The 25,169-nt window shown below is 41.8% G+C and overlaps 2 protein-coding genes across 13 annotated transcripts in view; both read right to left on the bottom strand.

Annotated features, from left to right (window-relative positions):
• Window positions 1-1,236, bottom strand: part of LOC108412426 (probable ubiquitin carboxyl-terminal hydrolase FAF-X) — a 42,740-nt gene extending 41,504 nt beyond the window's left edge. For all 3 annotated transcript variants that reach the window (XM_017684430.2, XM_017684434.2, XM_017684435.2), the window contains exon 1: window positions 93-1,236. The gene's annotated coding sequence lies outside the window, so the exon portion shown is untranslated. The remainder of the gene's footprint in view (window positions 1-92) is intronic.
• Window positions 1,237-1,411: 175 nt separating this feature from the next.
• Window positions 1,412-25,169, bottom strand: part of caskb (calcium/calmodulin-dependent serine protein kinase b) — a 75,992-nt gene continuing 52,234 nt past the window's right edge. For 2 of the 10 annotated variants that reach the window (XM_037536424.1, XM_037536425.1), the window contains 16 exons: window positions 24,372-24,389; window positions 22,766-22,887; window positions 19,677-19,835; window positions 13,679-13,867; window positions 12,178-12,256; window positions 11,936-12,021; window positions 11,686-11,754; window positions 10,677-10,745; window positions 9,813-9,848; window positions 8,671-8,867; window positions 7,869-7,984; window positions 6,510-6,590; window positions 6,333-6,413; window positions 4,299-4,501; window positions 4,133-4,216; window positions 2,705-2,881 (listed from right to left, as the gene is read on the bottom strand). In XM_037536424.1, the coding sequence (XP_037392321.1) occupies window positions 2,705-2,881; window positions 4,133-4,216; window positions 4,299-4,501; window positions 6,333-6,413; window positions 6,510-6,590; window positions 7,869-7,984; window positions 8,671-8,867; window positions 9,813-9,848; window positions 10,677-10,745; window positions 11,686-11,754; window positions 11,936-12,021; window positions 12,178-12,256; window positions 13,679-13,867; window positions 19,677-19,835; window positions 22,766-22,887; window positions 24,372-24,389 (1,766 nt within the window). Of the gene's footprint in view, window positions 2,882-4,132; window positions 4,217-4,298; window positions 4,502-6,332; window positions 6,414-6,509; window positions 6,591-7,868; window positions 7,985-8,670; window positions 8,868-9,447; window positions 9,487-9,812; window positions 9,849-10,676; window positions 10,746-11,685; window positions 11,755-11,935; window positions 12,022-12,177; window positions 12,257-13,678; window positions 13,868-19,676; window positions 19,836-22,765; window positions 22,888-24,371; window positions 24,390-25,169 lie in introns of all 10 variants that reach the window. The other 8 variants (XM_037536426.1, XM_037536427.1, XM_037536422.1 and 5 more) reach the window with 6 other exon arrangements.

The raw sequence follows: 25,169 nt of genomic DNA, 5'->3' as shown, positions 1-25,169 counted from the left end.
CGAGCTGTGGACACGCCGCCATCTCGTTAACAAAGAAAACGGCCGCCACCAAACGCGAGCTAGCCCGTTAGCGGCGGGCTAACGTTACTCACCCAGACACTCGACGCGACTTCCTCATGACCAGCAGTCCGGTTTCTGTCGAGATTACTCGATCCGCGGCGTTAACGGCGCGTCTCTCTCTGTTTAAGACTTTCGGGCATGCATTAGGCTGCCGGAGCGCTCCTGCTTCCTCGGGTTTCTGGTCTCCTGTCTGGGTGTTTTTCCTGCGTCACCAGTCGCCCCAACGCCACCCGTCTGGCGCTCCGAGCTCGACAGCTCGGTCCCAACAGCCAGTCACCAGCAGGACTCCTCAATATGGCGGCAGCGCACGCTCGGACAAGCAAACATGTCAAAATGCGCGTCCGCAGCTCTCGGTCCCGGCTCAAAACGCACAGGTCAGGCCTCCGAATGTCCGTTCGCTTCGGATCATTTTGTCCCGTCCAGGCAAAAGGCAGCGACTGGCTCGGACTCGGGCGCAGCGGCGCTCTCACCGCGCTCCGCTGGCGTGTTTGTGCGACTTTAAAGGCGACAGCATGACGACTGAACCACTCGGGGCACCGACCGCGAGCTCAGGCCGCAAAGACCCGCGGACGTGACGGATTTCTCGGGGCTTCTGAGTCCGCCCGCTGTCCGGAGTTGTGCGGCGGCGGCGAGCAGACGCGGTCAGCGAGCTCAGCGGAGTATCTGTCGACCCGTTCCTGTTCGCTGAACGTTCCGTCGGTGCAGCCCGCTTCGTCACAACGTCTACACCAAATGTCTAAAACGGGAACAGGACCTGTCGTTCCCGTTACCCGCGCTCAGGGTTGTTTCCAGGTTTCCGTTGCCCGCGCGCTGAAATGAACCACAGATACTCGAACACGTTCAAGGCTCCTTCATTCGCAGTGACCGGGTGCACTTCGCTCTTCTGCGGTAACCGTTAGCCACAAATACCGCCGGTACGGTCTTACAGTTAACAGGGTTAAGAAAATATCAGCACACGCTGATGAGCAGCGCCTCCTGGTTTAAAGGCTGCTCTTGGTTTTATACCCAACGCTTTGTCTCACAGACACAGACGTTTATTTACATGTGGCTTAATATCAATATCCAGTCATGTGAGGATGCGGGAGAGAGAACTTGCGCGAAATGGGAATGTGGCACCATCTGCTGGGAGAAAGTGAAATTACAAGCCACCTTCCAGCGTCTCCATCCAATCTTCCAGTGTCGATGATGGGAGTGAGGAAATAACTTCTTTTGCGTGAATTCAAAGGCAGTTTACTTTTTCAGCACATGAAAGGAATTATATATATATAAAAAAGCACACTAAGGAACAGCTTCGTTGTTTTCAGAGAAATTTACACAGGGAGAATTATGAAATGAAGAGTTTGTCACATGACTGAGTTCATTTATGTTTATGCACACACCAATTCTTCATTTCACTCGCATAATGTACGCACCATTGAAACATTTACACACAATAAAATACCCTCAGTTTCCATCTTCTTGGGATAAACATAAAACAATAATACTCTTAAGACAACACATTTCTGAAATGGTGGATCCAGTTAATGAGTATTCTCTTCCCCCCACCCACACGACAAATCAAATTCAAAGACAATTTACAAACACGTCACTTCACAGGGCATGAGAAAAGCTGTCCGTTCAGAGGGTCACCCAGAGTTGCGGGGATGTGCATAGGTGTCAGTCTGTTTCCCCTGCCTCCCTCAGACAAGATTTTTTCTTTATTTTTGTCATCGTTACTGGTCTTCCAAGTGACCTAGAGGTTCTCTTCAGAAGATGAGAGAAGTTTGACACGGGTAACACCAAACACACTGCACTCTCGAACCATTTTTGAAGGATTCACTTGGAGAGAAATAGGCAGGAACTGAGAGACAGAAGGAAGAACAGAGAGCAAGAGAGAGAGAGAGAGAAAGAAAAGAGAGCACCCATCTTCTTCTCTATTGTCCATTGTGCAAACAGAGTTGTAAACAAACAGGAATGAATGAGAGAGGGCACTGAGTGTGAGGGGACCCACAGTACTGTCTAAAGTCAATGAGCTTCCAACACGTTATCCGTTCAGTCCGTGCAGATGGTACTCTAAAATAAATAAGGAAAGGGCTGGGAGGACTGTGGCGCGGCCGAGTCAACTGTGCTTATCTGTCCAGGGGCATGTCACCATGAACATGCCCAAGGAATGTGGGATTGTACTGACCTGGACTAGATGGGGTTATGGAGAGTGGGGTAACAAGGGTTATTTCCTTACCAGGGGCCAGAGGGTGAGTAGAGGCACCTACTCAGTCACCTAGGGAGGAGCCCCTGATGCCACCCCACCAACCCCCTCAACATTTTACTGTGCTCATCATTGCTCTGAGACGCCGTCTCTTTCATTCAAAAAGAAAGTATAAAATATCAATCCTCTAGCTATACGTACAGGACCATATTAATTCTTTTATATTCATATTTATATATTTATATGCTTCGTTATATACAATACTACGCCTTTGCAGTCCAACAGGAGGGTCTTGATGATGTCACCACATGGACCAGAGGTGTTGAGAGTCTGTTAGAGACGTGCATGTGGCTCTTCTTGGTTTTTGTTTTGTTTTGTTTTTTTTAATTCCTTTTTTGGAGGAGGGATGGGCCTGAGCCACGTCGGTGTAAGGGTAATGGCAGTGGCCTGCAGGGGGTGCTAATAGACCCAGGAAACAGGCACCCACTGAGCAGTGGTGGACACCAGATCGATGGCTTCCTCTAGCAATCGGATGGTGTCATCGATCTCGTTGTTGATGATGGTCATGTCGAAGTAGTGAGCATAAGACTTCTGCAGTGCCTCCGATTCCTTCTGCAACCTCTGAAGAGACTCATCCTGATAAAGGATGGGGGGAAAAAAAAAGTGTGAGTGAGCCAAAATCTAATTAACTAGTGGAGATGCTCTGAAGAATGAGCTGATCTGTCAATTAGAATTACCATCAGCTAATTTTGATTAGTACGCTATAGATGACATTTGCGAGTTGTCTAAAATCAACAAAAACAGTACCAGGTGAAATAAATATGGCACAGATTATGTCTACCAATAACTACTTTTACATGCACCCCAGTGGTCCAACATTAGTCTGACCAAGAGCCTGTTTACACCTGCAAAGATTACTGCAACAACATGTGTTTCATGTCCAGATTACCTCTGATCAACTTTGTCCAGATCTTTATACTTTCACTAAAAAGCATCCCCTGATGAAATCTCTTCCCTGCTTATTCAAGACTGACTTGTCATCACTTAGATCACTGCTGACTAATCACACAGATTTCTTGCATTATTTTCCAGCACTTCAGGCTGTACCACACATGTAATGGAAGCTTTATACACCCAAACATGAGGGACAAAAGCTAAAAAGTTGTAGGGAAAAGCTAAAAAGTTGTAGGGACTCAGTCCCTCATGTTAAACATTTTGTCATAAATGGACATTAGATATTTAAATGAACAAAGGAATACTGATAAGTTTAAACAACAAGAATCTCATGTGGGTAAACAGGTGTGTCATGAAGGGGGCATTTCATGTTATACAATCAGATCACACACGTGTGCAGGTAAATGTGACTATAAATGGACCATTATACAGTTCAGGAGCTGACAGGCTATTGTGGGCATGTAAATGTAGTTACAGTCTAATTTCTATATACACAAGGCACTACAGAATGGGTATTAACAGCACATACACACACATATCTACGAAAACGTCGCAAAACAGTGCTAAAGGCTTAGATACATGTGCCCTACATGTCAAGTACTTACAGGCAGTTTTCTACACCACCTGGGGAGCTGAGTGCAGTGAAGGGAAATGCCATAGACATCAGCACACAGTTACAACATGCAAAATATTGAGGCATGCAAGATGCAATGGAAAAAGAAAAGATAACAGGCAGGGACAAAATGTTCTATTCTAAGAGCACAAGGATTTTTAGAAAGCCAGAAAGTATGCAGGTATGATCAAGCAAGACCCACAGACGGAAAACAAAAGAAACAGCAGGCCCAAAACAAGCTTGAAGTATTTGAGGGTGCAAAACCTATTTGTAAAAACAAGGGAACGTTACCATGTATACTGGAGAATAACAGTGCTTACCTCATTCATACCAGGGGTAATAGTAGGTGCAGCGATGAAAACAACATAGGGAGCAAATTCGGCTGTCCGCAAAACTTTCAGCGCCTATCAGAAGCCACATTCTCATCAGTAAAACTTTAATAACCAAGGCATTAAACAGATTATTGATCAGGGACATCATGTGTACCTGTGGTTCTACATCCAGGATGGAGACCATGCCCTGCTCATTGATCTTGCGGATGGTCTCCAACCGCGTGCCGTACATAGCGTCCTCGTGGCTGCCATACTCGAGGTACTCATTGTTTGAGATGTCCTGCATCATCTGATCATGAGACACAAAGTAGTAGTTCTTGCCGTTTTCCTCATCCTTCTTAGGGGGTCTGGTCGTGTCTGTAATGGCAAAGATGAAGGAAACCTGAGTCAAAGGTCAAAAAGCTGCTTATGAAAATTTTAAATGTTTAAAGAAACATTTCAACAAGGTGTTAACGAGGTGCATAGTTTCAGATTTTAATGGATGACGTTTTTTATTTCCATATTTGGAGATACAGATACAGTATTCATTTACTCGAGTGCTGTTGATGTTTAAATGAAATATAATTTAACATTTTTTTCCTTTGTATAGCTAAAATAAATAGTAATGAAATTTCATACATAAAAGAATTAAGCACACCTCTACATACACTATATGGACAAAAGTATTGAGACACCCCTCCTAATTATTGAGATCAATTACTGAGTTTCAGCCACAACAATTGCTAACAGGTGGATAAAATTAAGTACACAGTCTCAACAGACGAACACTGGCAGTAGAATGGGTCATACTGATGAGCTCAGTGACGATAAACATGGCACCGTCACAGAATGCCACTTTTTGTCTTGATAGATCTGCCCTGTAAGTGCCGTTATTGTGAAATCAAAGCACCTAGGAGCACCTTACCCACGAAGCAGCAGAGCACGCAAACTCACGGAGTGGGGCTGCCGAGTGCTTAAGAGCACAGGGTCTATCCTCTGGTCAATCACTCATTAATGAGTTCCAAATTCCCTCTGGAAGCAGCGTCAAACGAACTGTGCGGTAAGATTTTTTAGAAATGGGTTTCCTGAGCAGCTACACACAAACCTATGATTAAAATGCAAGCGTTGGATGGAGTGGTGTAAAGCACACTACCACAGGACTCAGTGGAAACGCTTACTGTGAAGAGATGAATCGCACTTCTCTATCTGGCAGTCTGATGGTCTGGGTTTGGTGAATGCCAGGAGAACGTTACCTGTCCGACTGCATTGTGTGAAATGCAAAGTTTGGTGGAGGAGGGATAATGCTATGGGGCTGTTTTTCAGGGGTTGGCCTAGAACCAGTGTAGTCCAGTGAAGGAAAATCTTAATGCTTCAGCATAAAAAGACATTTCAGACAAATGGACACTTCTAACATTGTTGGAACAGTTTGGGGAAGGCCCTTCTGTCTTCCAGCATGACTGAGCCCCAGTGCACAAAGCAAGGTACATAAAGACATGGGTTAGTGAGCTTGGTGTGGAAGAACTGACTAGTTGTTTGGTTTCTGTGTAATTGTCTTTTAATGTTTTCTAAATACGTAGCTTGTCTTTAATGGCTGTTTTGACTGGAAAATAAAATGTTACTTTTGAACATGCTTAATAAAGCATGCGTTACAGTTTAAATGCTGAATTTTTAAATCAGTTTCTGCCTGTGGCGTAAATTTGTTTAAGGGCCTGTATTTCAACAGTGGAGAAAGATATTTGCGTTATCTTTTCGATGCGAGTAGGTGGTTAAGCACTGCCAGTCTGAGGTTTGATCCACTCTGAAATTTATTTATAAGAGATAATGCAGACACTCACTCTTTAGGGCAGGTCTAATTTAGCATATTTTCTGGTTTTGGGGAGTGTCTAAATATTAGTGAATTACAGAATTTTCTCAGTAAAATATTTCTAAAATAATAAAAAGTTCTATAAAACATGCTTGTGCTTTGTTCTACATCATGGGTGGGTATCTCAAAAGCCAAGATTTTTTGGGGGGAATTTGTTTCTCTACATTAAGTTGTAGCTTCTACGTAAACGTACACAACTCACCGTCTTTTCATTTTCTGTAAAAATAAAGCCGAGAATGCTCTGCACCACTACTGCAAAATGTTTTTTAGGAAAGTGCGAGTGTAACTTGTGCCACCCCAACACACAAACAATGATGGCTATGCTGGAACGTGTGTGTGACTTACGTGGAATGGGGTAGGCGAATCTGTCTGGGTGCTTTGCGATGAGTGTATTCTTGATATGTCGCCTGCCGACTCCATGAGCACCTGCAGACAGACGCACGGTTTAACCGAAGGTTTCCTCAGCAGAACAGCTGATGCTGAAAGTCACCCATGCAAAGAGCACAACACAGCACCACATACCTAATAAGACCAGCGTTTTTCTCTTGAAGGCAGGCAACTTCACAACTTCTTCATATGTGACAAGATCTAGTTGGTCAAACACTGTAGGAGAGCGGGAAAGAAGGCGAGAAATGAGCCATTTTCGCTAAAAAGTGTGGACTGCTCGGCACAGCATGAAAAGAGTGGAAGAGTATGGTGTGATGTCAGTGAGGCGAAAAATCTATTCTGTGTGGTCAGAAGATGCTTTTGGTGTAGGCATGTGACAGACTTTATGGCAAAATGTATGGCAGTTGAAAAGAAATATGTACATTACAGTGATATTTATACACAAATGCTTCCACATACATCTGGACATGTGCTCATATTCTCTGCACAATACAAATAAGTCACTGTAAGATGTCAATGAGGAGGGAATGTTTAATCCTTTCACTAGAGCTTGACTCATGACAGCAAGATTAATATAGGACAGAAGTACACAGTGGGTAAAAAGGGGAGTAACAGAATACTGCCTTGTTGTTTGCACAAGTCACACCAATTCTACACTATAAAACACTTAACACTTAGATTAAAGTAAACAACTGAAAAGTTGAAAAGCAAAACAAACTGACGGCATTAGTCAGTTGCTGTACTTACATGCAAGGTGGCCATTAAGGGGAGACAGCATGAAAACGGACAAGGGGGAGGAGGGGTAGTGGGGCATTGAAACCGGTTAAACAAATATTACTACTGATCTGCCATGGCAACACTGCCTGCTGTTATAGTTGCAGGCACAACAAAAACAGACAATACCACAACTGCAATTGCTGGAGAGGAAAGTGCATGCTCCAAAAGAGGTTAGACACATTAGTTATAAAGCCATGCAGTTTTAGTTACATTATTACTTTTGCTCATCAATTTTAACAAATGACTACTATACATATTAACACATGACTAAGCAGTACACAGACCTGAACATCTTACTCTGTGGGTCAGACAGGTGGTCAGTTATATTAGGTATGCAGAGACTGGCTGTGTGTGTGTGTGTGTGTGTGTGTGTGTGTGTGTGTGTGTGTGTGTGTGTGTGTGTGTGTGTGTGTGTGTGTGTGTGTCAGTAGGCAATGGTGTCTCTGTAATCAGATAATGTGGAAAGTGGGGCACAGTCAGAGGATTAACACTGAGCTACAGGCAACAGCAACAGCTGGCACAGAAACAGGCCTGGTCAGCAACACCTCTGTGAGTGTGTGCATGTGTGTAAATAGGTAGATATTAACAGACATCATTAGTGGGATTGGTGTGACACGTACATATTATGCACATATGCACTAACTCTGAGGTAGCATGTAGGACTGAGCAGCTAACTGAGCTTTGACAACTTTTTATGTGCTCTTTGTCGTCACCTACCTGCATTATGCTTGGCTAGGTATTTGTCTTTGTACTGTTTCTTCTTTTTGCCAAACCAGGTACAACTGGCCTGCTGCTCCTGCTTGGTTTTCTCCATTGCTATGCATGCCACACGCCTAAGGGATACAGAATACACTCAAAATTACACATATATACGCTACTTTGCATACACAATTGTCCGAGGGCTGATATTTGTTCTATATATGTTATATTTGTAACTACTTCAAGGTTTTCCCTGCCATAAAATGGCGCTGCCCAGCTTGCACACATCTACTGGCCGAAGTAAAATTCCTATTATCTATTAAGCTATCCTTTTTTCAAATGTAACTGATCCCTAGCCGAGCGGATTATAACAGTGTGATAAAGCGCCGTGGGGCAGAGGCGAACTGATTTAATCACTGAATTTCTTAGTTCTTAAAAGAGGTTCGATCACTGGGGACACTACAGCCATCAGTTCAGTGGCTGGTAGTCCAAGACAGCACAACTGGCCTTGCTCTCTCTGGGTGGGCAGGATAGTAAACCCACTCTCCCAATCACTTAGCACAATGCTAGCCAGTGCAGGCATCTGTTACCTAACAAAACAGGCAGCTAGTCTTCTCCTCCAAGTGCATTCAGATGTCCAATGACATTGTATGTGGCAGTTAAAAAAAGCCCAAAAACACGATCAGATACAATCGCTAATGCAGCTTCGAGTCGTGTTTACGGTCATTTTGGTTCTGATTCTAGTGCAATTCCAACTTGAATTCTGGCAACATTTCTCGCTTTTCCAGTCCTGCGAGCTGCGTTAATCTGTGAGGCTTACCATTCTTGCAGCTCAGGAGAGGGAATGAGTCCAGCTGTGCCATTCTTTGTGTTCTCCAGCTTGCCCTGCCACCAGTTGTGGTCATCCTTGCTGATGATCTGGATGATGTCTCCCACCCGAAAGCGAATGCCCGCTTCTTTGCAGGGGATGAGGTCATCCTTGGCTGGGTCATACTCAAACTGTGCTCGCACAAATATCTGTGGACAAGAGGGGACATTTTAATGGTCAGACTGATGTGAACAGATGTAAACAGGGAGGAGGATCTATGGGGATAAGGAGCAAAGAGCTGGAGGCAAAGAAGAGAAAAAGAGGTAGAGACAGAAAACAGAATGACTGCCTTGTTGTTAAAGTAAAACTGATGGACTGCATGTTTGCAACAGAAAGAGGCTGTAGCCACACTACTGAAACAGAGGAAAAGTCATAACGCCATATTGTCACACACACACCTACACAACCACACAACCTCTCCCCAAGCAGCACGTCCCAAGCCCAAAGGCACATGCCTATATTGTACAGATCATGAGGTAGACCATAGCACCAAGGCGCTGGGGGTTAAGCAGGATGGGCAAAGGGGACCATACCTTCACTATGGCGGGCTAAAAGCTACAGCTAGGACTACAACTACAAAAGCAAAGCCTTATGAAACTGCTCAGTCCGAACCAAGTGCAACAAAACAAGGAAATGGTTAACACCGACAAAGTGAGGTGGAATTTGTCGTTGTAACGTCACAAGGGGAGGGGGGGGCTACGCTATCGGATCTGATCTGAGGAAACTCACCTTCATGGACATTTTATCCTTGATTGCAGGTCTGGAGATCTAAGGGTTCGAAAGTATCACACACACGCACGCAAACACACACACATGTCATGCAGTATAACAAACCTGACATCGACAGGACTCGGGAGGAAGCAAGCTTTTTAAAAGATCGTTTGAACACTAGGGTAAGGAAGAGGCCATTTCACCAGTATTGTGCTTGGAGAAGACTAGTTAACCTGAACTTTCAGACCTCGATCATTACACAAATCAGCATATGTAAACACATGCACACACACACACACACACACACACTCAGGTGTTCAGATGAAATAAAAATGACCCAGCAACCAACAATCCAAATGACGGCCAAGATTAAAGATGCTCACCTGTCGTCCTTTGGGTTGGATGGTGGACGGTAGATCCTAAAAATGGAGAAAACGACATTTTCATCCAATAATAATAATAATAGAGTGTTTACAAAAAAAAAAACTGGCTTTAAAATAGGGATGTTCCAACCTGATCCATAGGCTCGGAGCCAGACCAGGCATAATTTATCGGAATGGGTATCAGCTATATTAAGCCAGAACCACCTCTGATCCCTTCATTCTTTTATGTGTAATTACTATGAACTATATGCGTACTTACGCCACTATTGTAGAGGTGACATAAATGGACATTAACAGAGAGGTCTAAATGTCTATGGTGTGAAACTACTTTAAAGCAGACAATGAAAACTTGGCTACAAAATGACAGAAATGAGACAAATTTAAATATAAATAAATTTGAGTATTTACCACTGCACACATCAAAAGTGTAAAAAGTAACTGGTAGCCAAAGCACCAGATTAGTCAGTCGACTTGAATCATAAATAAATATTAGACAATATAAAATTAGTCTAAAAATCTATTTACTTCACTGTAGAATTAATTGACTTCTATAAATTGTGAAAACACAAGGATTGAACCTGTATAGGTAATTCTCAGTATCATAGTGTAAAGTATCACAAAAAACACTGGATTAGGGCATCTCTAGTTTAATGAAATATTTTGCAACACATGGTTACATTAAATACACAACACATGGCTGGCCTGAAGTAGCATACTCCATTTACTAATGTAAACATGCAAAAATGTTATATCCTGACAACAATAAGACTCTCAAAAGGATAAAATGATTAGGGAACATTTACACCCTGGGCAACTCCGTCTACTCGAGCAGAGTTCTAAGGATTCTGATTATCTGTGCCTTACCAGAATGGAGCTGGTGACACTGGCATGACCATTGGCAGGGGACTGTCTGGAAAGGTCAGGTGAGTCTTTCTGAAAGAGGATATGGATAAGGTAATCACAGTGTGACAAATGCAAAAGGACGAGATAACCTGGTGAGAATCATGGATGGAGGATACCGGACATTACCAGACATATTTCACTGTATATACTTTTTTCGCCCTGAGGGCCACTTATAACCATGTAGTCACATTTCATTTTCCAGCCTTTCTTTATCTCTTAAATTTCAGCAGGCTGTATTTGTTATTGTGCAATTAAGACAAACAAATCAGGGCTAGGCAATATGACACCGTTTAGCATTATTATGATAAATTACATCACAAATTGCTTTTGTGTGCATATTGTGGATCATCAGTACCTTAAATACATGCAGGTTTGATTAGAGGGCATAATTTACTCTGTTTAATTGGATTTAGTGTAACAAGCACAGTATTTAAAATGTTGAACACAAATTTTTGCATTCAGTTTTTAATAGTATTTTTAAATACTTTGTCTACTACTGTTTATCAGATGTCAGAAAAAATATTGTGTATTGTGCATCATGAAAATGTCATATTACACTTCTGCCGTATCAGCCACCTCTAACGTGAACGATGTCTGTTCTGTTGTTCACTGACCTTTTTGTGCCTCGAGTAAAAAGCAGTCATACTCAAACACTTTATCAGCATGAACAGGCAGGGCTAAACTACTGTAGGCTGAATAGGCACTCATATGCCAAAAATGTATTAAAAAAAAAATTGTTTTTGCACCTTAATTTCCATGCATAAACAGTACAGGCTAGGGAGCAAATGGTACATTTTGAAACATCAACAATGTTTACAACATTAAACTTACAACAAAAAAAGGAAGCATGGAAAATCCAGTTTTCCATGATGTGGGCATGGTTTACTCTTCCCTATATGACCCTATAAGGTGGGAGAAAAGAGCTCCTCACGTTTACAACTGGTGGCGAAACTTGGAGCGTAACACTTACGTCACACGACAGGGACTGGCTGCGGTAACTCGGAACAATCTTAAAGGTGATACTCCCACGCATCTCTCTCTGGATCAGGGAAAAAAAAAAAAAAGTTTTCAATTTATTTCCTCAGTTTAAAAAAAAAAAAAAAAAAAAGCAGTGATTCATCTGCATTTTAACTACTGACCAAAAAAAAGAAAAAGGTAAGTCCATGTGTACAACGGAAAAAACCAAAAACAAAACAAAGGCATAAACATTGTCCACAAACCAGCATCTTCTGAAGTTGCTCCACCGTCTGATTGGCTACACTAATGCCATTAATCTCTCGAATTTCGTCTCCTACATGCAACGTTCCTGTAAAAGAACACACAGGAGATGTAAACATAAGCTCAAGAGCACTTTCTGTGTGTGCGCAAACTGTCAAATGCATCAAAACAAAGCAGTGCATGTATAATCCATGAAAGAAAGAGATTCAGCTGTTTCAGTAGTGATGGTGGGAGACTGCAGTACCTTGCCTGTGAATCATCCCTCCGTGCATAATCCGGGCTACGATGCAGTGGTTCAGGTCATTCATTTTTAGAGTGATCCCCTGCAAAGGAACAGGAGGTAAACAATACATAGCAAAAATCTCGCATTTTATATGCTCAAAGCCGTTTTTCACACATTCACAAACTGATGATCAGAGTTTGTGTGAATAAAACAATCAAGTGAAACTAATCACAAAACTGTAGAACAGAAAAAAAATGCATATCAACTACAACTGTAGTTTTAAATTATACTATACAAGTTAACTTATTACAGCCATTACAGCGCTTGTTCTTATTTTCTTATATTTAATTTTCTGTTTATTTATTGTGATTGAGTTTTAAAAAATGTTTAATTATAACAGGATTTTAACCCAACAGCTAATCATAATTGAACATTTTAGAATTAGTTTTAAAATAAAGTGTTGAGTTTATTCATTTTAATTTAAGTCATCCAAAGAAAAACCTTTGGTTTTCTGTTGAAACGTGTTTACCCAGAACTCCCTGTTTGAAGCAAACAGTGGCTTTTCTGAAGAGGACTAACATTTCTAGACATTATTCAATTTCACGTAGGGGCAATATGACTGTATTTATCATTACCATGATAAATGACATGACAACATGCTTTTCTGAGCATACGATTGAGTCCTTCTAGAACACTGACCAAATACAGGTTTCATAACAAAGAAAGCAGAATTAATCCTGTTTAATTTACTTTGTGCAGTGGAGTATGTGAAATGTTTTTCTTAGTATTTTTTAGTACAGTAGCACAATAAGTCATTTTTTTGTCCATTCCAACTCACCAGATGCTAGAAAATTTGACATCATGATATACTGTGTATCAAAACACTGCTATATCCCACACCTCTAGTTTCATGATAATTTTGTTAGGCATTGTAATGTGCACGTTTTGAAATAACACTGACCCTGTTTACAGCTGGTTATGTAAATAGCATGTAGATTACATCCAGATAAGATTTTAGCTACATGCATTTACACTAGTACTCATGTAGTCAAATACATCTCCAGTTAGAAGGGACTGAAATCTGACTGCTGTATGAGATGGAATATGCAAATCCACTTGGCAACCAATTACCAGTTTTTTATTTTTTTTTTCCTGGTCAGCCTCTTTGTCTGCAATGAATTTTGCGTGGTATTATCTGTCCATATTGCCATTTAGCATTTTATTTTGTCCAGCCCCCAACCATGTATATCCTCCATGATTATTGTCCTCATGGATACTGATCACATGCCCAGTGACATACTGTTTCAGTTGTATTGGAAGGGTTTTTAGTTGTTGAACGTGTCCTGGAGAGACAGATGCATTTACACTGTTATAACATGCAGCTCAAATGTCTCTCAGATCACACCTTGGTTTCAAGATACATGACACGTCTAGGTGTCAACGGGACTATTGTCCGTTATGAAACTGAAGCAAACATCAAACTCTTTACCGTATCTATGAGTGTGTGTGTGGCTGTGTGTACCATAGGTTCATCTGTGTTCTTTTGGAACTGCACGAGACGAACGCGGGTGACGTTCTCCAGGTCCATATCACCGTTGACACTCTCAGGCGAGTCTCCGTTCAGGTAAGGGGAGGTGGGAGGAGGCGTGACCCTTAGGGCTTCATCACTGTACACCTCATGAGCCACCACATCATGTGTCTGCAGCAAGGCCTGTTACACAAAGAGTACACATCTTCACACATCACATCACCAGCATTACTAAAAGAAATATCCTACTGTTTAACAGCTGCATAACAAAGGCAACCCAACACCTGCACAACAGAACACTATTACACCAAAAATCGTGCACCATAGAACGAAGTACAATCTTACGTGCGGCACGGAAGTTTGTCACTCCGTTCCTGCAGTAACAGCCTCTACTCTTTAGGGAGACTCTCCAATAGATGTTGCAACATTGTTGTGAGGATTTGATTGCATTCAGACACAAGACCACTAGCCAGGTCAGATACTGATGTGGGATTATTAGTTCTGGACCACAAACACCTCTACAACTTATCCTGAAGGCACTGAATGGAACGCCATTAACTCCACTAACAGTGTCACTGCTCTACAGCCCAATGCTGGGGGGAGGTTTAGGCATTGAGCTTGGAGTGATCTCAGGGTCATGTGTGGCTGTTCCAGAGCATCCTGTTCTACTGGTTCTATTAATCTTTCCTACGAAGATTACACAAGCTGTGTATGTATTTGAATTCATGTGGCAACAGTGGGTGCACCTTAAAGCAGCTCAGATCACTAAAAAGAAGGGGTGTTCACAAACCTTTGGAAAAATAGTGTGTGCACTAATAACACTGATAGCGAAATTAAACTTAAAAAATGTCCTCAAACTATTGCTAAGTAATGATCAAGCATGCCTTCTGCATTTATCCTTTCCATTTATCTTTTCCTGAGGCGTGCAACTACCTTAAGCGTTGGCGCCATCGTCAGATCGCAAGTTTGATCCCCGGCAATGCCACAGTCTCAGTTTCCCGCTCTGTGGATATCCCTCCCTCTCTCCCACCACTTGGTGAGATGCCAACCAGTGCAGGCATCTGTTAGCTGACATAACAGTGCAAAGCTGCAAAGCTGTGCAAAGACACTGCATTAGCAGCCGTTCGAAAAGATGTGGTGGCTGCCTTCATGTGACTCATTATGTGGACATTACAAAAGAAAACATTTTCACTTATTTGCCATTGTAGCTCCTGTTCAATCTTGTAGTGTAAATATTACACACAGTCTAAGTATGGGGAGTTACCATGTTGCATGCTGCAGCACACCATGTTTGAAAATGAAACAAAGGATTAAAGTGCACAACTGTACGTCAAGTACTTACATCGATTCGGTGAACCACAACAGAACCACAGAACTTCTTAGATGTGAAAGTAATACTAAATGTTATGCTGAATATGTTGCTAATGACATCTTTCCAGCCAAGTGGATAGCATTTTTTTTAACTGTGATCTGTGGCACAGATTACTATTGCTTCCCTGATATCACAGATGATAGATCACACAGGCAAGTGCATGTTTATTCACTGGAGAAAATCTCCTTTCTATCACCAGAGACATTTGAATACTACCCCCTAAACTCCATTAGTTATTATTTTGTTGAACAGGCAGGCTTGCAATGTTTCAATTGCCTTCAACCCCTGTGAGCAAATCGCCTGAAGTATTATGATAAAACTAAGCAGTTGTGCTTGGAGTTGGACTGCAGCAGTAGATGAGTGGGACACCTTGAATGTGGGTCAAAAAATACTATTTGGGTCAGAGACTAAGCAGTCACTAAGACGATGGATGGGCAGCCAGCCACCAAGAACAAAACTCAGCTCCATGTCTCACTTAAAAATCCACAAGAAGCTCTACATTTCCTTCAGTAAATCAACCAAGGCAATACAGGTAATGCTAGAAGTGTTAGAAAATGGGACCAGTTACTGACAAAATATTCAAATTAGGCCATATTTGCTTTGCCCTGACATGTTTTACCACATGCACGCACATACACGCTCATTAGAACCTTAAAGCTCATCGGAAAATCACACACACTTACACACTATTCAGGCAAAAGGTGAGGTTAAAAAGGAAGAGGTCTGATGTCTGTTGGGAGTTTGTTGTCCTTTCCTTCGTCCATCAGCTCTTCAACAGCTCTCCTGTGCTAACGCTCACTGCTCTTGCGTAAGAGCTGGTCACCAACCTATAGCCTGCCAGGATGTTCCTATTCTTGACACCACCTCTCCACTGCCTCCCAATTCCTCCTGCTGTTCCTGCAACCATCCTTGATAAGACCCTCCCTTCCGCCCTTCCTCTCTCTGATTGACCTGCATTACCATGGTAACACCATCAGCCTGATCAGGTGTCCAATGGCTTAGTAGTGGCTGCAGATTGTCACTAAATTACTAGACTGCCCTATGCAAGCATGTAAACATCTAAAAGCTGATAGTTCAGCTATAAATGTTAAATATTCACAAAAACAAATTACTAAATAAATTGCTGTATTAATCCATGAAAAAAAAATTTGAATAAAATTTCTTGATTAACATTCAATAACTGGCCGTTGGCTTCATAATAAAGCACATTTGCAGTTGGTATAGGGTAGTGGGTTATACTGCTGCCTCCCGTGTGGCAGATTAGTGTTTGATTCCTGAATGGGCAAGCACACCACACCAACACCACCGAGAGCCCTCAGGCACTGACGCCTAATACTTCATTCAAATACTTCTGTACGGTGATTTAACTGTATATCACTCTGGTCTTTCTCTATTCTCAGCCACTGATCTCTCTTACAGATATAATTTAATGAAGGGAAATGATTAGCATCAGACTGATGATGAAGAGCAGAATGGTTGGGATGTTGGACTACAGCAGTAAAATGTCTGCATTTTTCATATTCCACTGGCAACTCTCTCCTCACGATATGTGTTCTTCTTTGTCTTATGCTGAAATTCTAAAGACTGGTTTTATACAAGGCTCATACACATTTTTACCAATAAATTTCCATAACTTTTCCATGCCATCGAGGCAAATTTTCATGACCATACATTCTCTGAAACGGCTGTGCAGACATGAAGAATAAGAATTAAAATCTGTCAAAATTTATCACCGTATATCTTCATTTAAATTAATGACTCGCTCTGTGGTTTGATACAGAAGTAAACATTTATTTAATATTTGTCTGTTTAGCCTGTAAACAGTGGTTCAGGCTTTCATCAAATAACATGACATACCATCTTTGCTTCGATACTTTGGACAAGGTCAATTTCTTAAAATAAGAAGCCAGACCAAAGGCTACTGGTGTTCACCGCATGCAAATCTGGCAGCTATCTGGCTGTCGTGGAACACGGCCTAAAAAAGCTGACTTGTCTCTCCACATGACTTGAAGAATATTGAGATTGCCGCAGATCGGATACGGATCGGATTTCAGTACCAGATATGAAAGCGTCTCAAATCGGAATTGAAAATGACACATTCAGCGTGTTTTCTGCTGTTTACACTGACATACAGGCACACGTGTCACATATTAATGAAGAGATCAGATTTGGGCCACTTTTATCTGCTGTGTAAACTAGTGGCATCAGTACCTCTGCAGTTAGGACTTCATTTTAGGACACAGCACTCGAAATGGTGCCTTGTTTGATGCGGGACAAGAGGAAAGCACTGCAGGTGGCAGAGGGTGTCATGATGGTCACTGGGGTTGAAAAGCCAGTGATGGGGTTGAGAGCTGTTTTGCGTGCAGAAGCAGCAGCCTGGTGCTCAGTGCTAGCTAGCACTGCTTCTCTCGTGTTCAAAATGTTGAACGTTTTATTACACAGTGCACATTTTGCATGTCCAGGGTCTTGGTCTCTCTCAAGCCATGCCTTATATTTGTCCAAATGAAGCAAACCATGATTAAATCGGAGTTTTCCTGTTATTGCACAAATTTACAGCTCATCAAAGTACAAGCTGCAACTCAGGTCAGAGTCTGCCGTCACCCCACACGGACGGCAGGTCAGAGTCTGCCGTCACCCCACACGGACGGCAGGTCAGAGTCTGCCGTCACCCCACACGGACGGCAGGTCAGAGTCTGCCGTCACCCCACACGGACGGCAGGTCAGAGTCTGCCGTCACCCCACACGGACGGCAGGTCAGAGTCTGCCGTCACCCCACACGGACGGCAGGTCAGAGTCTGCCGTCACCCCACACGGACGGCAGGTCAGAGTCTGCCGTCACCCCACACGGACGGCAGGTCAGAGTCTGCCGTCACCCCACACGGACGGCAGGTCAGAGTCTGCCGTCACCCCACACGGACGGCAGGTCAGAGTCTGCCGTCACCCCACACGGACGGCAGGTCAGAGTCTGCCGTCACCCCACACGGACGACAGGTCAGAGTCTGCCGTCACCCCACACGGACGGCAGGTCAGAGTCTGCCGTCACCCCACACGGACGGCAGGTCAGAGTCTGCCGTCACCCCACACGGACGACAGGTCAGAGTTTGCCGTCACCCCACACGGACGACAGGTCAGAGTCTGCCGTCACCCCACACGGACGACAGGTCAGAGTCTGACGTCAACCCACACAGACGACAATGTCCAGTGACGTGACTGATCTATTCGAACACTGAAGTATTGCTTAGCCAATATACATTTTTCCAGTCGATTAATTGAACTACATATACAGTATTATATATTTGTGAAGCAAATTTCCATGTCTTTTCCAAAACTTTCTGGGTCTATTATTTTTCCAAAACTTTTCCAAGCCTGGAAATTGCCATTTTCAAATTCGATGACTTTTCCAGGTTTTTCATTACCGTACGAGCCCCGTTTACAAAAGGCACTATATAACTTAAATTTTATTATACGATTCATAGTGACAGCCATGAATTAATATTACAGACCAAGTCAGACATAAACAACCTTTATGTTGGTTATACTCTCAGCTGGACATCTGGCATCCAGCAAGTGTGGAAGCAGGTCAGTTTAAGTTACAGTACACAATACAAAAAGAATAGACAAGCACTGGAAATAAGCTTAAAATGTTGTTCACTTTAAGACTGTAATATCGAAAGTACCCAAGTACATATGAGATTATATTTACATTTGCTCCGGTTTTCCCAATTTAAAAGCATGTCGAGCTGCTTTTAATCCCAATAAGGGATCCTCCGTCACTGGAAACACTTGCAGCTGAGGCGCTATAAGCCAGTGCTAGAATGTGAACTAGAATGGTATGTATGTGTGTTGATTGCTGCTTCTAGGATTATTACTCTGTAAAGAGTGACACGCTAGCTGGAACAATAATACTTTCAGCATTAGGCTAGTCTCCAAAGAACTAGTGGCTTCTGCTTGTATGTTCACATTGTATGTACGTGTCTGTGTGTGCACACAACAGTGTAGTATATCGCTTCATATCTGACAATATGTTAAACTAAAAAAGTGATTAGCCAAATTTGATGCTTTAGAGTGACAAAAAAGGACCATTTTAATCGTGGTTATTGTCCCTCGAGCAGGTGGAAAATGAGCTAGAACTCAGCGGCCCCACTGGTTTCCATTTGGGTCACTTGTTATTGAATGTGCAGTATAAAAAAAACCTTATGAAAGGAATGATTCTTCAGTGAACATACCTAGCCTCATGTTTCTTTGGTTCACAATTAAAAGACAAAAAAAAAAAAAAAAAAAAGAACCAGAAAAAGTCACAAAGTTTAAGTTTTAAAGAAGTTTTAAAATAATGGCCACGATGGACCCCAATAGCTTTAGCAGCATTCAGGCTGCATCTAGTTTGTCAAACTGCAAATATTTAGAGGTACACACTATCCGAGTACTTTGATATTTCATTTCAAGATCACTGAAAGCTTTGTGCTTTTCTTATATCTTGGTTAAACAACTCTCAGGATTAGCGCAAAAACCTGTTGTGTCAGTGCAGCGCCACCACTAATCTACCCAGAAGTAAGTTCTTTGCTCTCTGCAGTCAGAACACAGTTCTGTTCCATTTTGTCCATCTATCTTTATCTAGCTCACCATAAAGTGCGGCTGTGTGAGGATCCTCCTTAGCTCTTTAGCCTCCATGTTCTCTGGGTAGCAGGAGATGGTCTCCAGCACCTCTTTGGCTCTCTGAACAGCATCACTGGGAGGATTCCTGATCTGTGGCGAAGATCTCGTGTTGATCTTATCATAAAGCTGCAACGCACACATGCACAAACCATTAGAACACCATTTTATTCCAAAGACTGGTAAAGCATGAATGTATACAGTCAGCCAACAATTACAGGACACAGCCTCAAAATCATTGTTTGTAAATGATTATCTATACTACTTACCTACTTACATTTAGGGTTTAATTTCATGGGTTTAATAGAAGCAAAAAAAAAAAAAAAATTAATTTTAAAAAGAAACACAAGCCTGTTACATTTCAGTTTTCCTGAAAAGCATCTGAGCTCTGTCGGAAACCTTTATTGTATTTGATTTGTTTATTTCATCTGGGCAATACATACCAATTACACCACTGCTCTCATGTAAATGTCTAAGATTTAGTTAGCTGGATCATTTTTAGGTACTGTCCCTAAAAATATTTTAAACAAAGTCAAAAGTTAGAAGAAGTCAGAAAACCATCAGTGAAGACACATAATAATTAAGAACACACACACGACTGAGCCAAAGTCAAAGACCAGTTTCAATGAATCAATTCCTAGTCAAAGTGGATATTATATACAAATTACTAATTTTTCATCATCATGAAAAAAATATTTCACAGAAAATGCTAGAGAAGCCTCAAAGACTACACATGATGTGAGCTCTCAATATTTAGTGTGTCCACCTTTTGCCTTCACTTCAGACTCCCTTTTCTGGGAGACCTGCTTTCTGTTTTTCATAAAAATCTGCAGGGAATCTTCCACGCTGCCAAACTTCAGTGCATTTTCCACTTCTTATAATTCAAGTAACAAGCCAAACACACAGTGATGTTCTGGACTCAACATCACTGTATATGCTTTGCTCTGAGAAGAAGAGCAGTAATTTTCTTCTTTTATGTATATATATTTTCTCAACAAGGGCTTCTTTACAGCTACAGTCTTCCAGGCTAAGTGCCGAGTGGTCTTCTCACAGTTGAAGGATGGAAACACCTGAGGATATTTTCAGATCTGAAGCAAGAGTGGAGCTTGATTTTCTCCTCTCTCTCAAAAGATGAAAACTTTAAGTACTGTTTACAGTTTTGGTGGTCTTCTAGGTCCTGCATGGTTGTGATTTTAGGCCATTTCTTTTAGTCCATTCATCATTAAATGTACAGATGATGCAAAGGGCAACAGGTATTTTCAAATTATGTGAAAAACTGAAAACCGTCAAAAATGGAGATACAAGGTTTTCTTCTGACAACAGTGAGATATATATATATATATATATATATATATATATATATATATATATATATATATATATATATATATATATATATATATATATGTATAAGGCTGCAGGAAAAAAAAAGTGGCCTTTCCATGATGACAAAGACACTTTTCTATATGACTCAGCAAGACCACTTCCTCTTTGAAGAGCTTCTTAGACTTCGTACAATTCACTTGTGTTCTTCTTAGTGCTGCTCTTGCATTTTCCGAGGGTAACACTCACTCCAGCTCCATATAACTGCTACTGAAGCGATAGCAGAATGTTATCATAGTGTATCAACAGGGCACTGAGCTGCAGGTCCACGTTTCAGTTTCCAAGCATTGTCACAACAAGTAGCAAGAATAATAAGTGGATCAAAGCACCGATTTAACTTCAAACCGAGCTAAATTGCTGTACAGGGAGTAGCCCTGTCTACTCCTGCAGCCGTCTGTGTCTTTGTACAATTGTTTGATATATCTGTACTACAAAATGAAAACAGAACTTGTACGAATTTTAATAGACTTCTTTTATACTTGGCTAGCTATGCTAGCCAGAAACCATTGCTAACTGTGGTTTTATTCCCAAAACAAGGATGTTTTCATTAATTACTGGCAACAGCTGGCTAACACGGAGCAGTCTGCGCAAACGCACGGCATGCCAGTGATTTCTGTAACATTATGAAAAGAAAGCAGGACTTTTACATAGAAAAGTCTATTTGACAGACTTTGTCTTGTAGCTAATGGTAGGCTAGCAGCCTACAAGTAGCAGTATAACAAAACAGCCTCATAAGAGTAGCAAACACTAACTAGCTGGCTAGCTGTGTTCATACTCAGCCAAACGGCATCACTGTTTTAGTTTCATTACAATTTCTGTATTACTTCAGATAACATCCGCATTTCACTAACTCAATAACAAGACTCCAGGCTTGTATCTCAGCACCACGGTTATGCTGTTTGTTTGTTTTCTGTTGTACACAGTTGTTTATGATTAGAGAGCCACGCCTCTGACATAATGTGCATTACTGCCTCACTGACAGTGCACTGCCTGTAGCATTAGCCTTTTAAAGACATCAATACGAAAAATATGCTTTAAGTTACCCAAAGAACAGTCGGGACAACAGTTAATGTTAGCAATGACTTCTAGCTAGTGTAGCTATATCTAAGGGCGACAGTACAGATGTCGTGTTACATGACATCTGTAGAGGGAACTCTGGGAGGCAGTGGTAAAGGAAGTAGACACTGTCCAACAAGGAACACACAAGCAAATTATTTCTTCAGGTGTTCTCATCCATTTTGATCTGAGGTTCTCAAAAACCCAACATAATCAATGAGATGAGAGAGGCGCCCTAATTCAGAAATGAAGCGCAGAGTGAAAGCAGTGCATAGGCTAAGCTGCTGCAGTTGACATGCATTTAGTGTTGATGCTCCCAGCATCCATTTCCTTTCAGTCATCACATTTCAAAAGATTCCTCAGCTGTACCTACACGACTGAAATGCAAACAGGCGATGGGCATGAAAGATGAGTGTATTATACTGTGGTTAATTTTCACAAAAGAGAGAAAGAGAGAAAGAGCAAAGTGAACACCGACAAGAAAGGGATTTTCTGAACATGTTTACAGTTGCAGGCCTAAATGAAAAGCTCTAAATGGTGCACTATTGCAAGTGTTGGAGCTTCTCCAATTTGCCTTCTGCGGTTCTGTACAAGAAGATCATGCCTACGTATCTGCTTACATCGAGCAGCGTGTGTAGATGTTGGTCCTGGAAGACGCTGTGTAGGAAGTCCAAATCTTTCTCACTGCAGTCAGTCAACGCATGGATCTCCTCTAGACTATCCAGCACCTGAGACACAGCTCCTACAAAGACATGCAAACACACATTAAGACAGAACACCAAAAGCTGCCTCAAACAAAGTTAAACTCAAAAAGAATCACTCAGGATTCAACACAATCACACAAAAGGCAGACAAACACTTTATTATTTACATTGATTGGGTGAACCACATGCAGGTGACGAAGAAAGAACATGTAAAAAGTACAACAGAGTTAGCACAATACATTAGAACTAGAATGAACAGTGGAGGGAAATTCAGACCCAACATGTATGAAATACTAGCTATACCTGATGGGATGGTTAAATCATGAGAGAAACTAGGTTGATTGAAAGTGTAGTCTTGTGGGGCCAGATGTGCTCTCATAATGAGAATAAATGCCTGAGGACAACTAGATATATTTTGGTGTTGTATTGCAGTGCTAACAAGAGGACACCTCTGCTAAAACGTGCCACCAAATTCCTCTAGATCATGGTCTGTTAACATCAGGAGTAACAACTCATACCCATCCATACAGGTGCACTTGTACTTTAGACAGTGCCCACTGACTGTCCATTCTACTAGATACTCTTAACCTGTTGGTCCACCCTGTAGATGTAAAGTCAGACACCATAGTTCATCTGCTGCTGCACAGTTTGTGTTAGTCATCCTCCAGTCCTTTATCACTGGTCACAGGACACCTCCCTCAGGACACTGTTGGCTGGATATTTCTGGTTGGTGGACAATTCTCAGTCCAGCATTGGTCCTATCGGGATCCTGTCCTGACTTGAGGACAGCTGACTTGAGTTGAGCAACGTGGCAGTAATGGCGACAAAGTTATCAAAGTTAGTAGTAAGTTATTAACGTTAACAGCGACGCAGCTTTAGTTCAGACCTCCAACCATTACAAAGGAGCAAATAAACTATAGGAGCAACTATAATTGGCTCTGTCTGTAATTTGATGCAGACTAATAGGCCTTAAGCTGACCACACATTCCACACTGAGGCAAAACACAAACACCCCCCATCGTGTGTTGACCCAGCAGAAATACACAGTTAAAAAACACTGACTTTAAAATTAACACTCAGTTGTTCCCAGACAATCTTGTTACTTGACCACATGTAGCCCCACAAGAGCAGTGAAAGCAATTCATTTCGATTCAAATAGTGGAATCAGATTGAAACAGGGAAAAATTAATAAATTATGTGATTAATAATGTGCTTGACAAAAAAAAAACCTATAATTTAAGTTCATTAATAGTACAGAAAGGTCAGTGCATAGCAGACAGCTACTGCCTGAAATGACTGATATGAAACCAGGAACTGAAAATGTTCATAATGTTCATAATCTCACATGCAGCTGGGTTAAGTGCCGGGCCTCAGCCCAGGGAAGCCAGGACAGGGAAATAGCTTGGATGGCACTGGGTAAATAACTGGGTAAATGCACATATGGACAGGAATAATACAGCGAGAAAGTGACACAAAAAGAGGACGGAGATAGTGATGATGTCAGGCTCCGTGGGATACCTACTTTCTGCAGCAAGCAATCCTACAGGGAGGGCAGCATTAGAACAAATGACATACAATGAGTTTGGACACAAGAGAGTAGAGAGAAACACACACAAATGAAGAGAGGTAAAAGAAAGAAACACCAGAGAAAGAGACATAGAACTGCAAAGCCAAAGATCTCTATACAAACACATGATGCTGGCAAGCAGCCTACATCTTACAAGGGGCCAAAGCATAAGGCCCACTGCTATTAATCATTCTCAACACACATACACAGGCTATAAAAAGTCATTTACCATTCTTGGACTTTTTTCTTTCTTTATTCACTGTTTTACAGCAGTGGATGTAGCCAGGCTTTTGACAACAAATAAAGACTCTTCAATATTAAAGTGAACGCAAAGTTTTTTTTTTCAGTAATCTATATTCATTATGACTAGTGAACAAAAAATAACCAACATGACACATAACCTGATGACATGTTAATCACCAGCGGAACCGCCCACTGAGTGTCTCTTGTAAAATGGCACAAGTCTATCAGAAAAAACAAAGGATTACATCTTTCATGAGAGACTGTGGCCTGGGTGTTTTACCAGTCACAGCTTTATGGTCTGTATGCCATAAGGCATGTGTGAGAGTCTCCGAAGTAAAGTTCAATTAAAGGTTATATGGCCTGACGAGACAAAAACTGATCCTGGCCCATTACACTAAGAAGGGATACACCAATATGGAAACTGTGGGCCAGTGCCAATATACAATACCTAATGCACGCACACACACATGTGCTGTTGCTGATTTATACAATGTAAAAAACTGGGACAAC

The sequence above is a fragment of the Pygocentrus nattereri genome, chromosome 30 (genome assembly GCF_015220715.1).
Source record: "Pygocentrus nattereri isolate fPygNat1 chromosome 30, fPygNat1.pri, whole genome shotgun sequence".
NCBI classification, from domain to species: Eukaryota; Metazoa; Chordata; class Actinopteri; order Characiformes; family Serrasalmidae; genus Pygocentrus; species Pygocentrus nattereri.
Note: the sequence above shows the minus strand (reverse complement) of the source record. Positions and strands in the feature narration are given on the sequence as shown.